At 36.4% G+C, this 17,687-nt stretch overlaps 1 protein-coding gene across 1 annotated transcript in view; it reads left to right on the forward strand.

Moving 5' to 3' along the window:
• The window catches only part of LOC306861861 (glutamate receptor-interacting protein 1-like), a gene marked incomplete at its 5' end in the record, with an annotated part of 98,109 nt that overhangs the window by 55,283 nt on the left and 25,139 nt on the right, over positions 1-17,687 (forward strand). The window contains 4 exons of the mRNA XM_079404338.1: positions 3,075-3,261; positions 6,391-6,536; positions 9,904-9,984; positions 16,294-16,363. Coding sequence (XP_079260464.1) covers positions 3,075-3,261; positions 6,391-6,536; positions 9,904-9,984; positions 16,294-16,363 — 484 coding nt within the window. The remainder of the gene's footprint in view (positions 1-3,074; positions 3,262-6,390; positions 6,537-9,903; positions 9,985-16,293; positions 16,364-17,687) is intronic.

Genomic DNA, 17,687 nt, shown 5'->3' on the forward strand with positions numbered 1-17,687 from the left:
GTTTTCGTAAATTGTTCAAAATGACCCATATGCATTTCTTATGGAAATATTTTTTCATTTTATAAATAAAAATATTTATTTCCTTGATACTCCATAAGTTACTTAATTTTGGTTTGTTTTTGTCAGTTTCATATATTGTTATATTCTTTAATTGAAAAGGTCAAAATATTTCAGGATTCCACACGCTATCTAAATACTGATAAAAAGTGTTATGTTAGTAAGAATTTTTATTATTACTTTTTAAACGTTATTTAATTCTGTGATGTTAAACCTGAATTTTCAGCAGCCATTACTCTTCAGTGTAACATGATCCTTCAGAAATCAGTCTAATATTCTGATTTTATGCTCAAGAAATATTTCTTATTATGATCAATGTTGGAAACAGTTGTGCTGCTTAATGGTTTTGTGAAACTGTGATACTGAGGAATACAAAGTTTATTTTATAGATGTCTTTACTGTCACTTTTGATCAATGTAATGCTTCCTTGCAGAATAAACACATTAATTTCTTTAAAAAATATCTTACTGACCCCAGACGTTTGAACAGCGGTATATGTCTATATACGTATATGTATATAGAGAGAGAGAGCTTAGAACAGATCCTGCCGACCGAATCAATGACACAAATCAAGGGCTTTGAGATCAAAGGTGCATTTTCCAATTTTACTAGAACTGCCAAAATCTGTTCTCTGCCGAAGAAAAGATGTTTCAAAACTCTTCTGACTCATTCTAAGGATTTCGAGTTACAGCTGACTCACTGGTCTGTGGGAAGCAGAAATGAAGATTTCTTGCAGGAAGGAGGAGGAAGTGAACGAGCTAGAGAGAGTCAGCTGGCTGGCGATTCTTTGAGATTTGTCGACGATGACCCCTCAGGTGCTTCCTTGTCTGTCAGCCTTTGAAGTCTACCACAAACCGAAGACACCACTTAACCGAATCGCCTCGTGAAGCAAGACTCCGAAGCACACAAAGCCCTGTCGGGTCAATTCACAGTCTGCAGGCCCCTGAGCCGTTTGCGAAAAGACCAGTCAGTATCATTTTCAGTGCTTCAGACAAGAGGAGTCCCAAACGGTTGTTGATCGATGTGCACCACAGACCCGTCCCTGAAAGCATTTCCGCAGAGGTGTTCCAAGAGACATTCCAAGAGGTGTCCTATCCTCATCTGAGTCACCTTAACCTCCCTTTCCCATCTCTCACGTCCAATAAAAAAAGGAAAGGTCACCGCATTTAAAACAATAAAGGTGTCTGGTGCAGTAAATCTAGCCTGTGAGTAGGATCATCAATCTCGGATAGACTCACTCTACAGTCACAGTAGAGCGATCTGGCGAGTATAACAGGCTCTTTAAAAATGCGGCAGGCCTGGTTTGGCGCCGGTCGATAACCCAGAGGCAGATTTCCGTACGTGTCTATGGGGAAAGAGACCTCTTGGTTGCCGTCTGTGCTCCCTGGTGCTTGGGATGACGGTTTAAGCTTGGTCAGTCAAGGGTGTGACGGGCGTTTGTGTGTCAGAGCGCATTTTCACTGGCCTCTTTGAAAGCACACAGTGCGAACAAACATGTCGTCAGTAAGCTTGGACAAAATTGGGTCTTTTTGCCGCCCAGTAACAATGTGTGGCTTTGCAATTGAGATGTATCGCATGAGACTTTATTGATATAGACAATTGTAAATGGGGTGCAGCGCAGAGAATAAATCACATTGGTTATGCTTATGTGCCTGTCTGCTTTTCGGTAAGCTGGTTTAAATGCTCTCAATCAGTGCGGTGAAAACAACAGGGTTTATCTGTTTTCACAGGCTTGTTTGGGTTTCTAATAGATATAGATAAGATATACACAGTTTTTTTAGTGAACATTATCAGTCAGTATTGCATACATGTCAGCGCATGCCAATTTTTAAATTTAGATGTCTTTTCTGTTGTATAGTATTTGAACGTTCACTTTTAAAAACACTAGCAAATGTCAATAGCAAATAAATGTATATTTCATAATGCACATTTTAATGGTGTCTTTGTTTATTTCTTTGTAATTTTTTTTTTTTTTTTACTTTAATTGACAAATAAATATAATTTTAATTTGGCCTATTTATTGGTTACCTGCTATAGCATAAAAATACTTATTAACTTAGTGATAGCAGTATGAAATAAAACTAGTAAAAATATTTTTTGTTAATTGAAATAACACTGAAATAAAATAAAATATAAAGATAAGGAAACTAATTATAAAGAACTTAAATAATAATTAGAAATGTTGCCTTGGCAATCAGCTGAAATAAAATAAGTTGACATAAAATTACTAGGACTATAACTGAAAATAGAAAGATATATAAACAAACTATTGAAAAAGTGGCTTACCAAAATTATTAAAACTTAAAATAAATAAAATGAAAATATAAAAACATGAGAGGTAGCAGTCAGAAATAATGCTGGTGCAAACAATTTCATTGTTAAAATAACTTCATACTCAGTAGATTTTAATTTTTCTTTGCAGTGGTATTAAAATGGCACATTTATATATATATATATATATATATATATATATATATATATATATATATATATATGACAACAGTATTTTTAAGTACTGTATAATAGTCATTTCAGATACAGACCCGTAAGATAAGGAAGTTCTAAAAACCTCGTAATTTGTACCATCTACTGAAAGAGTTTCCCCAAATCCCTGTGGTCTGATTTGTGATATAATACACTAGCTCTATATCAAAGTGTCTTTTCTTATTTCTAAACGCACCTAGTTGGCCCAAAGATACTAGTGCACACATTGAATTCTTATCTGTAGCGAGGGCACAAATCCAGCGCAGTCACTGCTAAGACTCACATGGCTTGACAGCCTGTGAAAAGTTGCTCTGAGATGCATACAGAAGAGCTGTTTGAAACATTTGAAAGGATTGTTCACTAGAATTTGGTTGATTTTTCAAACATGTGACTTTTTTTAATTTTATTGTCCTTGCGTTAATGGCCAAAGGAGAAGTTTAGTAGAATGTTCAAGCTGCTCTTTTCTATATGAACAGATAAATCAACTTTCTGCTGTTTGTGACCATGTTGTCCTCTGTTTTTCATTCCTCTAGTGTCTCTGGCTTCCAGTACCGTAGGACTGGCCGGTCAGGTGGTCCACACAGAAACAACAGAGGTGACCCTCATCAGCGACTCCATCATGGGCTTTGGGATCCAGCTGCAGGGAGGAGTCTTTGCCACAGAAACCCTGTCCTCTCCTCCACTCATTGCTTACATAGACCCCGACAGCCCGGCAGAGCGGTAAGATCTCCGAACATGATTTTTATTAATCTCCAGTGCTTCTCCAGTGCCTCATTTGACCTAGTTAAAACTCTGGGTTTTAATATTCCAGATATCCCTCCTCAGATCGGAGCACTCGGCGCGGCTTAATTGTTTGCGTTATCAGAGAAGTGTGAACTTCCTTTTGGGAATCTTGAATATTTAATCTTGAATCTAATTTTGATTATCTGAACACATACCAAAGCCCACAGTTATTACATCACTGCGCCATTCTCACTGCTTAGAACTTGTCCTCCGCAGAGCCACAACTTCATCCATGATATAATGCGATGATCGCACATGATATATAACTGCCTGGCCGTGACCATCTGATTTCCAGCCTGCTTGGGCTGTGATTGACTACGGCGTTACGTGATAGAGCAAAGCACTTAACTATAATTACCTGAGCAGCGGAGCCTCAGCTGGCATCCAAATGAACTTACTCGTCGACTGAGGTGGATTTACATCCCAACTTCACTGTAATTACTGACCTAAGCAACAGGGATGACTCGCTGCCAGCTGAAGTTGTAATTTCAGTGATGGACATAAACCTGCTAATGTTGGTGATAAAGACGGAGTTGGGGAACAAGCGATGAGATGCTGCCAACTTAACTACACTTTTCAGTACTGGGAAGACAATTTAGCTTTTTAAAATAATGTAGCTTTTGCTGTTGCTGTTTATTTACTTTACAGCAAACTGTGCAATCTGTTGAAAATCTATTTGTGATTTATGCATCATTTTAATGCTTCACAAAAACATTTCACAGATTCATTAGAGCTTTTGTGGAGACACCTGTGTGGTGTTTTACATTCTTATTGCAGCAATATACAAAATTTTATAGTAAGTTAGAATAGAACAATATAATATAATAAATGACGGTTTGTTACAGTAATTTACAAAATAATATTATAGTGTACTAGTTATATATATATATATATATATATATATATATATATGCTCACATCAGATAGAGGGATGAAACTCTAAAAGTGCTGAACTTCTTAGCTGGTAAAACATCTGTGTTGAATCACCCAATAATAAAATGTGACATTCTGTAGTTTTGTCTCATATTCATCTTTTAATCATATTTGTAAATGTCTTGACTCCACAGCCAACAGAGCAATCTTGTCTTTACTGTTCCAATATTTTTGGAATATATATATATATATATATATATATATATATATATATATATATATATATATATATATATATATATATATATATACACACACACATTTCATTTTGGTAACACTTTATTTTAAGGTGTCCATAATATAGAGTAATTACCTAATTAAGTACTTAGCTGTTGTACTTACGTAAAATAAAATGTACTTACCATGTAACTAAGTTATGGAACAGCCTGCACTTACAGTTAGTAATTATGTAGATGTAATAGGCAGCTACTGTTACACATATGTAACAGACCAAGTCTGTTACACAGCTGCTTATGTAACCAAAAGATTGTTACATATGTGTTGCAGACTTTATACTACGCAATTATAAATGCATCTACATAATTACAAACTGTAATTACAGGCTGTTCCATAACTTAGTTACATGGTACATTTTGTTTCATGTAAGTACAATGGTTACTACTAAGTACTTAATTAGGTAATTACTCTGTATTATGACACCTTAAAATAAATTATTACCTTCATTTTTATTTTATTTTTAAATAATTTTTTAACTTTTTTTTGGCAGTGATATACAATATAGAATAATGTTTATTCACTTAATTTACAAAACATATCTAGTCAAATGCTGTAGTTCACCACTATGTTGGTTTAATGTTTCAAGTTCAAGTTGAGCTTTATTGTCATTCCGCTACATGTGGGGACATAGAGTGGAACGAAATGTCATGCCTCGCAGGACCACGGTGCTACATAAATACAGACATACAACAATGAAGTAGACGAACAGACGACATTAAAAGACATAAAAGCACCATCTTTGGGACCTGGAGCAGCCGCTGCATCTGACCGCGCCGCCATCTTCTATAAATCAATCTTTTTATAATATTTTATTTATGTATTTTGCATATGGTATTTTGATATTCTGTCTTCTTTTTTTGGCTAGATGAATACTGCTTTCATTGCTAAAATAAAATAAAATAAATAAATAGTAAAAAAACAATTCCCCTTATATTTGAATGTTGCCCAACATGATTTAGAAATTTTAGAGATGCACTACAAGTGAACAGACACTGTAAATATGACATATTCCAGATGAAAATAACATTCACATTAAAGCAATCTCAGAACAGTATGCATGTTTTCAGCTGAACCTGTTTCTATACAAAAAAGGCCTCTAACATTAGCTTGCTCTATTCTATTTCTATTATATCCGTTTTCTTTTTATATATTATATAATAAAAATAAAAAACCTTGCTATATGTACTGCGTTAATCTAACTGAGACTTGGTATAGCACTTGCATATCATTGCTTTTTTGTTGATTTTGATTCCATTGTCCTCATTTGTAAGTCGCTTTGGATAAAAGCATCTGCGAAATAACTAAATGTAAATGTATACTGTAACTGGGGCTGTCGAGCTCTAAAAGAACAAAAAATACCTAAAAGTAAACCTTTTCCTACAGTGTAACTCTAAAATCACCAAACGCCATTGGTTCTTGAGGCTAATCACAATATGACACGTTTTAATGCTTTATTCTTTTGTTGGTGGTGATGCTAGCAGCCCACGCTGGATACCAGCATCCAAAACACTGCATATCCATTATGGTGAGCAGCTTCGCTGGTGTTTTTAGCAGTGAAAGCAAAAGCAATATTGCTTCTGTTTGGCTCATAAGCCATTTTGGAATTCAATAAAGAGTTTTTGTTCCCTCAACTATTAAAAAGAGCTTTTACTCAAAAGCAAAGAGGACATTTGTAGTTTTGGCTAAAGTGTCACATCCACTCACTAATGTCTATTTAACGGCGCCAGCTGGCATAAAACAAGTGGTTGGCTGGTCGGTGCGAGATATTTCCTGGGTCCCACCACCTCTTTTTGTCTCCCTATACGCCAGTCCATTATTTTTATTTTATGCATTCAGCACAGCTTGTCTGTTGACCAGTGTAAGAGGAATGGAGCTAAATCTGCTCTCTGTGCACAGGTGCGGCATCCTGCAGATTGGCGACCGCATCCTGTCAATAAACGGCATCCCCACTGAGGACAGCACACTGGAGGAGACCAATCAGCTGCTGAGGGACTCCAGCATCACCAGCAAAGTCACACTAGAGATTGAGTTTGACGTAGCAGGTGGGGACACGTACCGATTCATCAATTCCAAACCTGTTTGGGGATGAAAGATCCATCTGGCCACATGCTGCGTTTGTCCTAGAGCTTTTTTTTTCTTTCTTTTTAAAAGTTATGCCATAATTCTGAGAGCCCAACCATCTGGAATATGTTTGATGCATAGAAATGATTAGTACTGCAAGACAAGTGGCCTGTGATTTTAATAAGTAGCTACTGTTTCCGGATGGACATCTGCATGAAAATACTGTTTATATACTTTCATCTGAAAATCCACCACACATTAATTTTTCCATCTCGTGCTGTGCTTTGTCTGCGTAATCACAGTATGGGCTGCGTGGAATGTCTGTAGTCCTTGAGACATGCTGTAATTAGCTTGTCATCTTAGTGTTTTGTCTTGTTTAATTTGGTTTGATATTTAATTAGTTTCTTTTATTTAGCTCATCGGGAATCTTCAAGGGTAGTCACAGCCTTCCGGCACTAGCACACAGACCGCCTCCTGTCCATTAACCAATGAAAAAAATATATATGTTTGACTATTCATTATCTGTTCTTGAGCAGCAAATCAGCATAATATAATGGTTTCTGAAGGATCATGTGACAGAGAACTGGAGTAATGATGCTGAAAATTCAGCTTTGCTATCACAGGAATTAATTATATTTTACAAAAGCATTATTTTGAATTGTAAAAATATTTCACAATATTACAGTTTATTACTGAATCTTTGTTGTTGAGCATGAGGTTTCTTTTAAAAATATAAAAAAATCTTACCAACCTCTAATTTTTGAACAGTGATGTTAATTATGTACAGTGGATATAAAAAGTCTACACGCCCCTGTTAAAATGCCAGGTTTCTGTGATGTAAAAAAATGATACCAAGATAAATAATGTCTGAACTCTTTCCACCTTTAATGTAAAGTATAACCTGTACAACTAAATTAAAAAACAAACAAATCTTTTAGGAAAGGTGAAGTAAAAATAAAAAACTAAAATAATGCGGTATGTGGCTGTGTTCAGAATTAAGCAATCACATTCAAACTCGTGTTAAATAGGAGTCAGTACGCAACTGCCATCATTTAAAGTGCCTGTGATTAAACTCAAATAAAGTTTAGCTGTTCTAATAGGCTTTTCCTGACATTTTCTTAGTCACATCTTACAGAAAAAGCCATGGTCCGCAGAGAGCTTCCAAAGCATCAGAGGGATCTCATTGTTGAAAGTTTATCAGTCAGGAGAATTGTACAAGAGAATTTCCAAGGCATTAGATATACCATGGAACACAGTGAAGACAGTCATCATCAAGTGGAGAAAATATGGCGCAACAGTGACATTACCAAGCACTGGACGTCCCTCCAAAATTGATGAAAAGATGAGAAGAAAACTAGTCAGGGAGGCTGCCAAGAGGCCTACAGCAACATTAAAGGAGCTGCAGGAAGTTCTGGCAAGTACTGGCTGTTTAGTATATGTGACAACAATCTGCCATATTATTCATATGTCTGGGCTATGGGGTAAGGTGGCAAGAAAAACATCCAAGCCCGGCTAGATTTTGCAAAAACACATTATAAGTCTCCCAAAAGCATGTGGGAAAATGTGTTATGGTCTGATGAAACCAAGGTTGAAGTTTTTGGCCATAATTCTAAAAGGTATTTTTGGCACAAAAACAACACTACACATCACCAAAGGAACACCATACCCACAGTGATGCTTCATCATGCTTTGGGGCTGTTTTTCTTCATCTGGAACTGGGGCCTTAGTCAAGGTGGACGGAATTATGAACAGTTCCAAATACCAGTCAATATTGGCACAAAACCTTCAGGCTTCTGCTAGAAAGCTGAAAATGAAGAGGAACTTCATCTTTCTGTACGATAACAACCCAAAGCATGCATCCAAATCAACAAAAGAATGGCTTCACCAGATAAAGTTTTGGAATGGCCCAGCTAGAACCCAGACCTGAATCCGATTGAAAATCTGTGGGGTGATCTGAAGAGGGCTGTGCACAGGAGATGACAGATTTGGAGCATTTTTGCAAAAAAGAGTGGGCAAATATTGCGAAGTCAAGATGTGCCATGCTGATAGACTCGTACCCAAAAAGACTGAGTGGTGTAATCGAATCAAAAGGTGCTTCAACAACGTATTGGTTTAAGGCCGTGCACACTTATGCATACACTTTATTTTAGTTTTTTATTTTTATTCCACCTTTCCTGAAATATTTCAGTTTGTTTTTTAATTTAGTTGTACAGGTTATAATTTACATTTAAAGGTGGAAAAAGTTCTGAAATTATTTATCTTTGTCTCATTTTTTTACATCACAGAAACCTGACATTTTAACAGGGGTGTGTAGATTTTTATATCCACTGTAAACCCTAAAAAACTAGGTAATTGAATTTGGGAACTTATATTTGTCATATTTTTGGCATGAAATGAACATACCATAATTGCAAAACCCACTTATTTCCATTTTGTGCCACACAGTTTGAAAACTGAATGTCTATTTTCTGTGCGATCCAATAAAATGTAAATGTTTTATCAGATTTGCTTTTGAAAGGAAGCGCTGGAAGGAGAACAGCTTTACCATGTTTTTGCTTGTACAATATTCTGTATTGCTCAGACCAAGTGGTTGTTTTAAAAGACAGTTTTGTTGATTAGGATGAAATGAGTTGGCTTGAATTACTGCATGATCATTTCAAGAGCAGAGGTCGTTATGTGAAATGGCGGGTCACTGCAGAGCAGTGCATTTTATTTCTTTGAGCGCTTTGACACTTCTGTCATTCTTTTTGATTCTGACTCACTGCCCAGAGGAGAAGGACATATTTATGGAGATTTTCTTTTCCTCCTCTCTATCCCAGACTGAGCTTTCTGGGCTTCTGTCAGAAAGATTGTCCACATCTCTGCCTGAAAGACTGAATTTTTAACAGCTCTCCAAGTCACTTTAAAGAGAGGCTTCGCCCAAAAAATAAATGTTATGCTGCCATTTACTCTGCTTTCTTTCTTGCATGTAAAACAAAGCAGGTAAAAGCTACTCTTTTCCATCCCATGAAAACCACTATGGTCCTCACATGTTCATTGTATGAAAAAAAAAAAAAAAAAAAAAAGCTTGGACATTCTACTAAACATCTTATTTTGCATTCCACAGAAGAAGAAAAAAAGATCATCATGCATTTGGAACGATACAAGGATGAATAAATGATGACAGAACTATAATTTAGAAGTGAACTAGCCTTTTAATAAGTGTCAGTTTGATCATTAGCCTGAATTTCCACTTTTCGGCTTCAAAATGGTCTATAAGTTCAGAATTATCAAAACTCCACAATGACGATATGGATAGACTTGCATCTAAAAATTAACCTTTTGTATTTCTGTCCTTGTCTCATCCAGAATCAGTTATCCCAAGCAGTGGAACCTTCCATGTGAAGCTACCAAAGAAGCCAGGTGTGGAGCTGGGCATCACCATCAGCTGTATGTATGCTTCCCTCAGTAGTTTTATGCATATTAATAAGGCTGTCTTTGCTTGAGCTCCTTGACCTTCAGTCCAGGTGTAAATTATATTTAATGGTGCATGTTAAGGCAAGCAAAAACACTGAATGAAGTTTCTTTGGATACAAGCATCTGCCAAATGTATGAATGTAAATGTAAGAAAGTATACAGTGAGATACTATTGTTAAATAACCTTATCATTTCCCACTTTTTCCTTTAATTGCACCTTCGGCATTTTTCTGTGCATTATCCAGGCCACAAATTTAAAAAATACGCCTTCACAATTAGATCTTCTTTCACTGCTTATATCACTGAGATATAAATATGTGACATTTAACCTTTGTTTCAGTTCCATAGACATTAAAGAGACACATCTGGGTGACTTATTACTGGGTTACTGAGGAAATAATGTAGCTGTTGCTTATTAGGGTGCTGGAAAAACTTTCTTACTCAAAGGGTTTTTGCTTATTTATTACATTTTTGAAGTTCTGCATGAAAAGAAGTGCCTAATTATATATTATCTCTCATTTATTGCTATTGTAGATTTAATTGCTAGGCACAGACTGTAGGTTACAGTGGCTGCGTCCAGAACAAGAAGGCAGTTTCAGTGTATTGCTATGTTGTGTGAAGTGTTTTTGTATATAAAGGTCTCCCAGGGCACCGCAATGTCACATCTAATGATCTATAATGAATTCCAGTGAGCTTTAGGGATAACCAAAAAATAAAAATGTGACACCAGTACTTGTAGAACAGGACAAAAAGAGAAAACTGCTATAAACACTTCTTTCAATCACTATATCAAATTCCATTTGCATTTGTTCAACCATTTTCTGAGCACACATAGGATTGTGGGATTTTATAGGCTTCCAATGTCTTCCTGTCAGTGTTATTTGTATACTATTATAATTTTATTAACATTTCAAATTAGCTTTTATATTTTCAGTTTTCATTTCAAATGCTTTTTTTTTTTGTAATTTTTTAATGTAAAATAATTACAAATATTTGTATAACTAGTTTTATTTGAGTTAGACCTATCTTAAACCTATTGCAGTCAAGGCAACATTTCAAAATTTTTGTTTGTAGTTTTTCATCTAATATTTGTTTTATTTCAGCATTATTTCAACTAACAAAGATATTTTTATTAATAGTTGTCATTTTAATTAATGATAACAACACTGGTTTCTACCTTTGTAAGCTACTTGAAAAGTCACAGTTGATGTGACAAAACTGTTTTTGAAACCTGTTTTTTTTTGGCATTCAGATGCAGCCAGTGTCTTAGTTTTTAGAGAAAAAGGCATTGTGGGGATTTAAGGCATTGAACATGGGATCCTGCCTTTCAACTACAGTTATATATCAGTTTTACATTGGACCCTTTTGACTTTTAGCATTTTTATCTCCTCTGTCCTCTACACCACTTTCCAGACCATCACCATTCCCTTCTTCCTCCAGAGAATACTGTGTCTAATCTCCTATTGTGTCATTTGTTTACCATCACCTGACTCTTTGGAAAGGTAGTTATAGACGGATCTGCCTGTGAATTCAATCTGTTTTCCGCCTGCAGTCAGGGGCTCTGCAGAGCTCGCTTCGTAAACCCCACGCTCCAAACGCTCGAAGCCTTTGCCAGCTGCTTCATCAATGCCCGCCCGCATTGTCAAGCCAGAATGATTCATCACCTCATCCCAGCTCGGTTTTGTGACATTGACTGTTTTCCCCATTACAGCAATATGATACGAACTTTCTTGTTATTAGCCAGTAAGCATCTTCGTGAAACACATTGGTGGACCCCCATGCAACAACCCAGCAGTAATTGCTTCTCTCTGAAGCTGAGGAGTTGTTTACCTCCAAAGCAATTTTGCCCGTCATCCTCCACACTTTCTAAATGAAAGTATTTATTATCTTGCTGGTCGTGTACAAGTCCTCGCATTTGTTACTAATTTGATGGGGCAAATTCTCCCAGGATTGGCTATGTAGATATGCACAGTCCAAAGATAATAGCAAACGCTTCCCAGTAAAGCTTCTTTGTGGGTTTTACAGCTGTCTGAACTTCCTTAATGAACCAGACAAACTATTGTGCCCGTGTTAACATACTGCTGTAACTGCTTTTCAGATCATTAAAAATTCCCTGAACTGTTGGTTCCCATTCCACTGCATCTTCTCAAAAACATGATATCAGTAAACATAATAGCTCAACTGAAAAAGAAAATTAGTTTTGATTTACTCACCTTGTTCCAAAATGGTGTTTATTTCTTCTATGCAAGATGAAAAGAGAAATTATGAAGACTAGATTGATGGCTCTTTTAACATGCAATTACAGTCAATGGTGAGTGGAGCTTTCAAGATTCAAAAAGCTGCAAAAGTGCCATTTAAAATATAATAAATGGTTTATATAACCCTGTATTACACATAAACTGTATAATAGCTTTGTGTGAGGAAATTCAAGATGTTATTCAGTGACACCACAAGTGAGATTTTCACCTAGGATTTGCTGAAACAAAATTGAGTCAATGAGCTGACCTCAAGAATCAGATCAATTCAATTTATGAACAAACGAGTCCGGATCTTAATAGTGAACTGGGTAATGAATCAAAAGTTTCATTAAAAAGATTCATAAAACTGGAAAATGAATCAAATGAATGACTAAAGAATGAATAGTTATTGCATGGAAAAGAGCAGCATGAACATTCATAAAAATATAATATTTTGTATTTTACAGAAGAAAGGAAGTCATATGGGTTTTGAACTATGTAAGAATGAGTAAATAATGAAATTATTGTAATTATTGACTGAACTATCCATTTAAGATTCCGAGATCATGGAGTTTGCACTATATATATATATATATATATATATATATATATATATATATATATATATATATAAGCACAGAAAGCCTGCTCAATTATGCCTCCCACTTGGCTCAGGGCCAGCAGAATGTCTGAGAAAGTCAACTTTTGAGAGAGAGAGAGATGTAGGCTGTCCTATCCACGTGTCAGTTTATGTATATGGGCTTTGCCGAGCTCTCGTGGCCTTCCTGAGCAGTTTAATGGCTTTCTGCTTTGTGCCTCTGCGGGGCCCGTATTTCACTGGTACTAATAAAGCCATAGTGGGACACATAAATAGATGTCTTGTTTACTTCTTAAAGATTACCTTGTTTTATTCTCCCGGTGGCATCTCGTTTGCTGTAGACTGGAAAATGAAAAAGATGTACAGTTTGTTTTCAGTCTGATTTTTAATACTTAACATGTTACATGCAAGCCACATCATGAATGACAAAAACAGCTTAAAATCCAAATTCAATATAGCATATATTTGGCTGCTTGGACTACAGATTTGGCTTGAATAAACTTTTTAAAAAATAATAATAAAATAAAAAAATTGGATTGTTATTGCCTCAAAAGTCAAGGTTAATTCTTAAGAAGATCACTATGGCCATCAGAAATCAGATCAGATGATGCACATAGCAAGTATTTACTTCATGCAATTGTTCCAGTTTGACTCTTAGCTTGTGTCAAGATTGGCATTCACCTGGCCAGTCCAATATGAGCAAAGTGCAGAGACTGAATGAGCCACACTATTTATCACGGTTAGGCCAAATAGCGGTGCAAGCAAAAGGGGGAAACTATGACAAATCAGCTACTAGCGGCAACCACAGTACCACTAGGAAGCCGACAGAAGATGGCTGTGCTCTTCCATTCTGAATGTCATAATGTAGCTTGTCTGACAAATAAGAATCATCTTGTTGCTTGATTTCCAAAACAAACTATCAAGCTGTTTATGTAAAGTCATTTTTCCCCCTTTTTTTTGCTCTGGATGCTTGCTGTAAAATTCATCAGAGCTTCAGCCGAGTTGAAAGGATATGCTTTGATGTGCTCCATCTGAAGGTGACATCACACTGCTGTAATGCAGCATATGCTGAGAGGTGCCTTTTAGGTCAGCGGACATGCGCTCTCTTTGAGCTGAGCAGAAAACATGATTATTTCTACGGTCCGAGAACTCACTAACATTTGGAGATTGAATTGTCAGAGACATCTCAAGACCTGTGTTGCTGACACTGTCGCTGTTCAAGCCTAGCTCGCTCTGATTGACATCCTTAAAGCAATTTCTTTCCTCTTTTAGAGTGCTGTAGACTGTACCATCAAGACTGAATCTTTGACCTTTCTCCATTGAGTCCACCTGTATTTTCTCTCTCTACAGACAAACCTCTCTGGTTTTTAATTGGTTTAACTGTTTTTTTTTTATTTAAATACATTTATTTATTTGCAGAACAATTTACATATTTTGAATTTAACAATATTTTAATTGTTTTATTTGTACTTTCAACAATATTTTATTAATAATTGTATTTTATTATTGTTATATTTTTATTAATTTATTTATTGTTTAGTCTTTTAGATATTCCATCATATTAATCAAGGTCTCAAGTTATCAAGCTGTTCTGTCAATTGGAGCTTGCTAACCATAACCCACTACAGAAAACCACTGGGACTGTCTGTCTGACACGGACACATGCTTGGCATTTCAATGTGTAAAGCTTAAAGAACAGAGCCCCACAGGGCAGTACAGGACAATTCCCCATCACTGGCAGGCTGCACGGAGCATCAGAATTGATGATGATTAACTGTACCACCATCTGGAAGGCATATTAGCTAGAAAAGTGAGCAGGATTAACAAAAGAGTTTATTTTTCTTATTCAAAGTGAAAAAGACACAACCTTCCAGTCTGTCTGTGACGCATTAAGCGAACATGAATCACCCTGAGCTCTGACTGAGAGAAAAATGCTCCGGCGCATCACTCGAGAAGTGTGATATCACACTTCCAGATGCTCCTGGTGGGTTAGGGACCAAATGCCATGTGATCATGCACTCACATCTGTCCCCTGTGCTCCACAATACAACTAAAGCTGCTAAAAAGGTCTTTCACACTGACGAAATGGCTGTGTTCCAAATCCTAGAGAGCCAGCAGCATTTTAGGCCCATTTCTACTATTATATATTTAATAGTTTATATGTTATGGACGGTGTGAAAACAGAGTAGGGGATCCAAATGCGAGCTTTATTAAAGAGCGTAGTCGACACAGACAGGGTAAACACCAGCAAACAACTACATCCAAGGCAAGACAGAAGAGTAATCCAAATAACAGGCGAAGGTCAGGGCAGGAAGCAAATGATCAAAAACCAGAGGAACAGTCCAGTCAAAACACAGGCAAGGCAAAAACCAGGAAAACACACAAGAAACAAGAATGCGCTTAGAATTGTCCGCTAGAGTGAGAGTGTCCAACGTAAATAGTCCTTCTTAATGGGAAACAGGTGCGTCTGTAATCAGTTCCTAGGCAGGGGGTTATGGGAAATGGAGTCCGGGATTGAGTGGCAAGGGTATGGGATAGATTGCCCTCTAGAGGAGCACATGGGCACTCCAGCTGGAGATTGTGTCATTATAGTAATATATAGCCATTTTTTACCATTATGAATAGTACATAACATAAATATCTGGATTCACAAAATAGTTCAATCTTGGTCATCAAACACTATATATACACAATTTATATCTCTCAGAGGTTCTGTTAATGTAAAGTTTAAAATTAAGCAGTTTTGTCACTGCTTTTTGATATTTTAGAGAAGAAGCTTACAGTACTGTTTATGGGAGGAGCTTTGCGTTGGATGATGGGGGGCTTTAGAGTCAAAATGGTTAAAAACCACTTCCTTGGTGGGAAAAAGAACTGCTTAATTCAAAGCCTACGTTTATTTGCTGGTTTTGGCTTGTCAGGCTGGTTTTAAAGGAGTTTTAAATCCTCTAAGACAAGCAAACCATCGTGATTAAAAAATAAGTTTTTCTGCAGAGTTATTTCTTTATAGTTAAAGACTGTAATTTTTATATATGCTCTATTATTTGCTGTATGACTTGTCGTCGAGCTGGCACTGTGGAAAATGTGTATTGGAAAATCTCCATTGTCAGTCATTCAGAGTGACATCTTTTGCAGTGTCATCGTGTCATTCTCCAAGCTAGAAAAATGTAAAATAGACAACAAAACCATCAGTTCTAATTTGACTGGACTGACAAGTACTTGTTCACGCTACCAAAAGCAACTAGTTCTGGATCAGAGAGGCACTAAAAGTCGATACAAAGCTCTTGCTGTGTCATCAGATTTTCTCCCTCCAATTTTAAACACATTTGTCAATAAAATGTATTGTACCTTTAAAAAATCTTCTAAGCTGTTAACTAAGAATAACTCAGAGTTAGATAATTAGAGGTTTTGCCATTAAACAAGTTTGATTGTTCTCTTCTCTCTTCACAGCTCCTTCCAGTAGGAAGCCCGGAGATGCACTCATCATCTCTGACATAAAGAAAGGCAGCGTTGCGCACAGGTACAGCATTAAATCATTGTCTTGCACCATATTTCCTTTAAAATGTACTCTTAAATTCTATAGAAACACTAATCTCCTGCTTAATAACTCTGGCAGTATACAGCCTCCAGCGCACCTACACCCACCAGCATCTCACGCTTTGCTATATTAAAGAAAAATACATAATAGATGGATTCAATTTTCTACCCAAGTGTACAATGTTTCACTCAATATAACACGCTCTAAAAAAAATAACATCCTCCGATCATTTTGACTCAGCATAACTTAAAAAAAGAAAAGAAAAAAAAGACAGTTGAAAAGTTTTAAAAAGCTTTGAAAATGATTGTGCTTGCTTTGAGTTGCCCTTTGAGTTGCTTTGAGTTGCCCTTAACTTATTTTTGTATTTTGAATGGTATATATTATATGCTTCGAAAGTTTAGGCACAGTAATTTTTTGGTTTTGTTTTTTAAGAAATTTATGCTTTTATTTACCAATAATCTTAAAAATAAAGGTGCTTCCCGATGCCGATGCAGATGAAAAGAAGGTTCTTCAGATTATAAAAAGTTAAGAAAGAAATGGTTCTTTAAAAAACCTTTGACAGAATGGTTCTTTGTGGAACCAAAAATGGTTCTTCTATGGCAGGGGTCACCAGACACGATCCTGGAGGGCCGGTGTCCTGCAGAGTTTAGCTCCAACCCAAATCAAACACACCTGAAGCAGCTAATCAATGTCTTACTAGGTATACTTGAAACTTCCAGGGAGGTGTTGAGGTAAGTTGGAGGCTCTCCAGGATCAAGTTTGGTGACCTATGGCATCACTGCGAATAACCTTTTAAGCACCATTATTTTTAAGAGTAAAAAGACATTTAATATTTTACAGAATATTTATATTTCAAATAAAAGCGGTTCTTTTGAACTTTCTATTCATCAAAGACAATTTATTTATTTTTTTTTAAATGTTATAAATGTTGCATAACTTGCAACATTTATAATAATAAGCACCAAATCAGCATATTAGAATGATTTCTGAAGGATCATGGGACACTGAAGACTAATATGAATAATGGCTGCTGAAACTTCAGCTTGGCACACTCTCATCCAAATCAGCACTTCACCCGTGCCTTAAATAGCATCGACTAGACCCAAATGGCGAATGTAATGACATCTGCGCACAGAATTGAGCATGACTAGGAGCGTATGCTATCTTCATCGACCTGCGAAAGCTTACTTATGCATATAAATGCTAATTTTCTCCAGGCTATAGAGGAGTGCTTCTGATTGAGTGCGGCTGGGAGAACGTGTAACCCTCCATACTGACATAAATCTCAGCGGCTGCCCTGAGGGAA

The sequence above is a fragment of the Barbus barbus genome, assembly GCF_936440315.1.
Source record: "Barbus barbus genome assembly, chromosome: 42".
In the NCBI taxonomy this organism is placed as follows: Eukaryota; Metazoa; Chordata; class Actinopteri; order Cypriniformes; family Cyprinidae; genus Barbus; species Barbus barbus.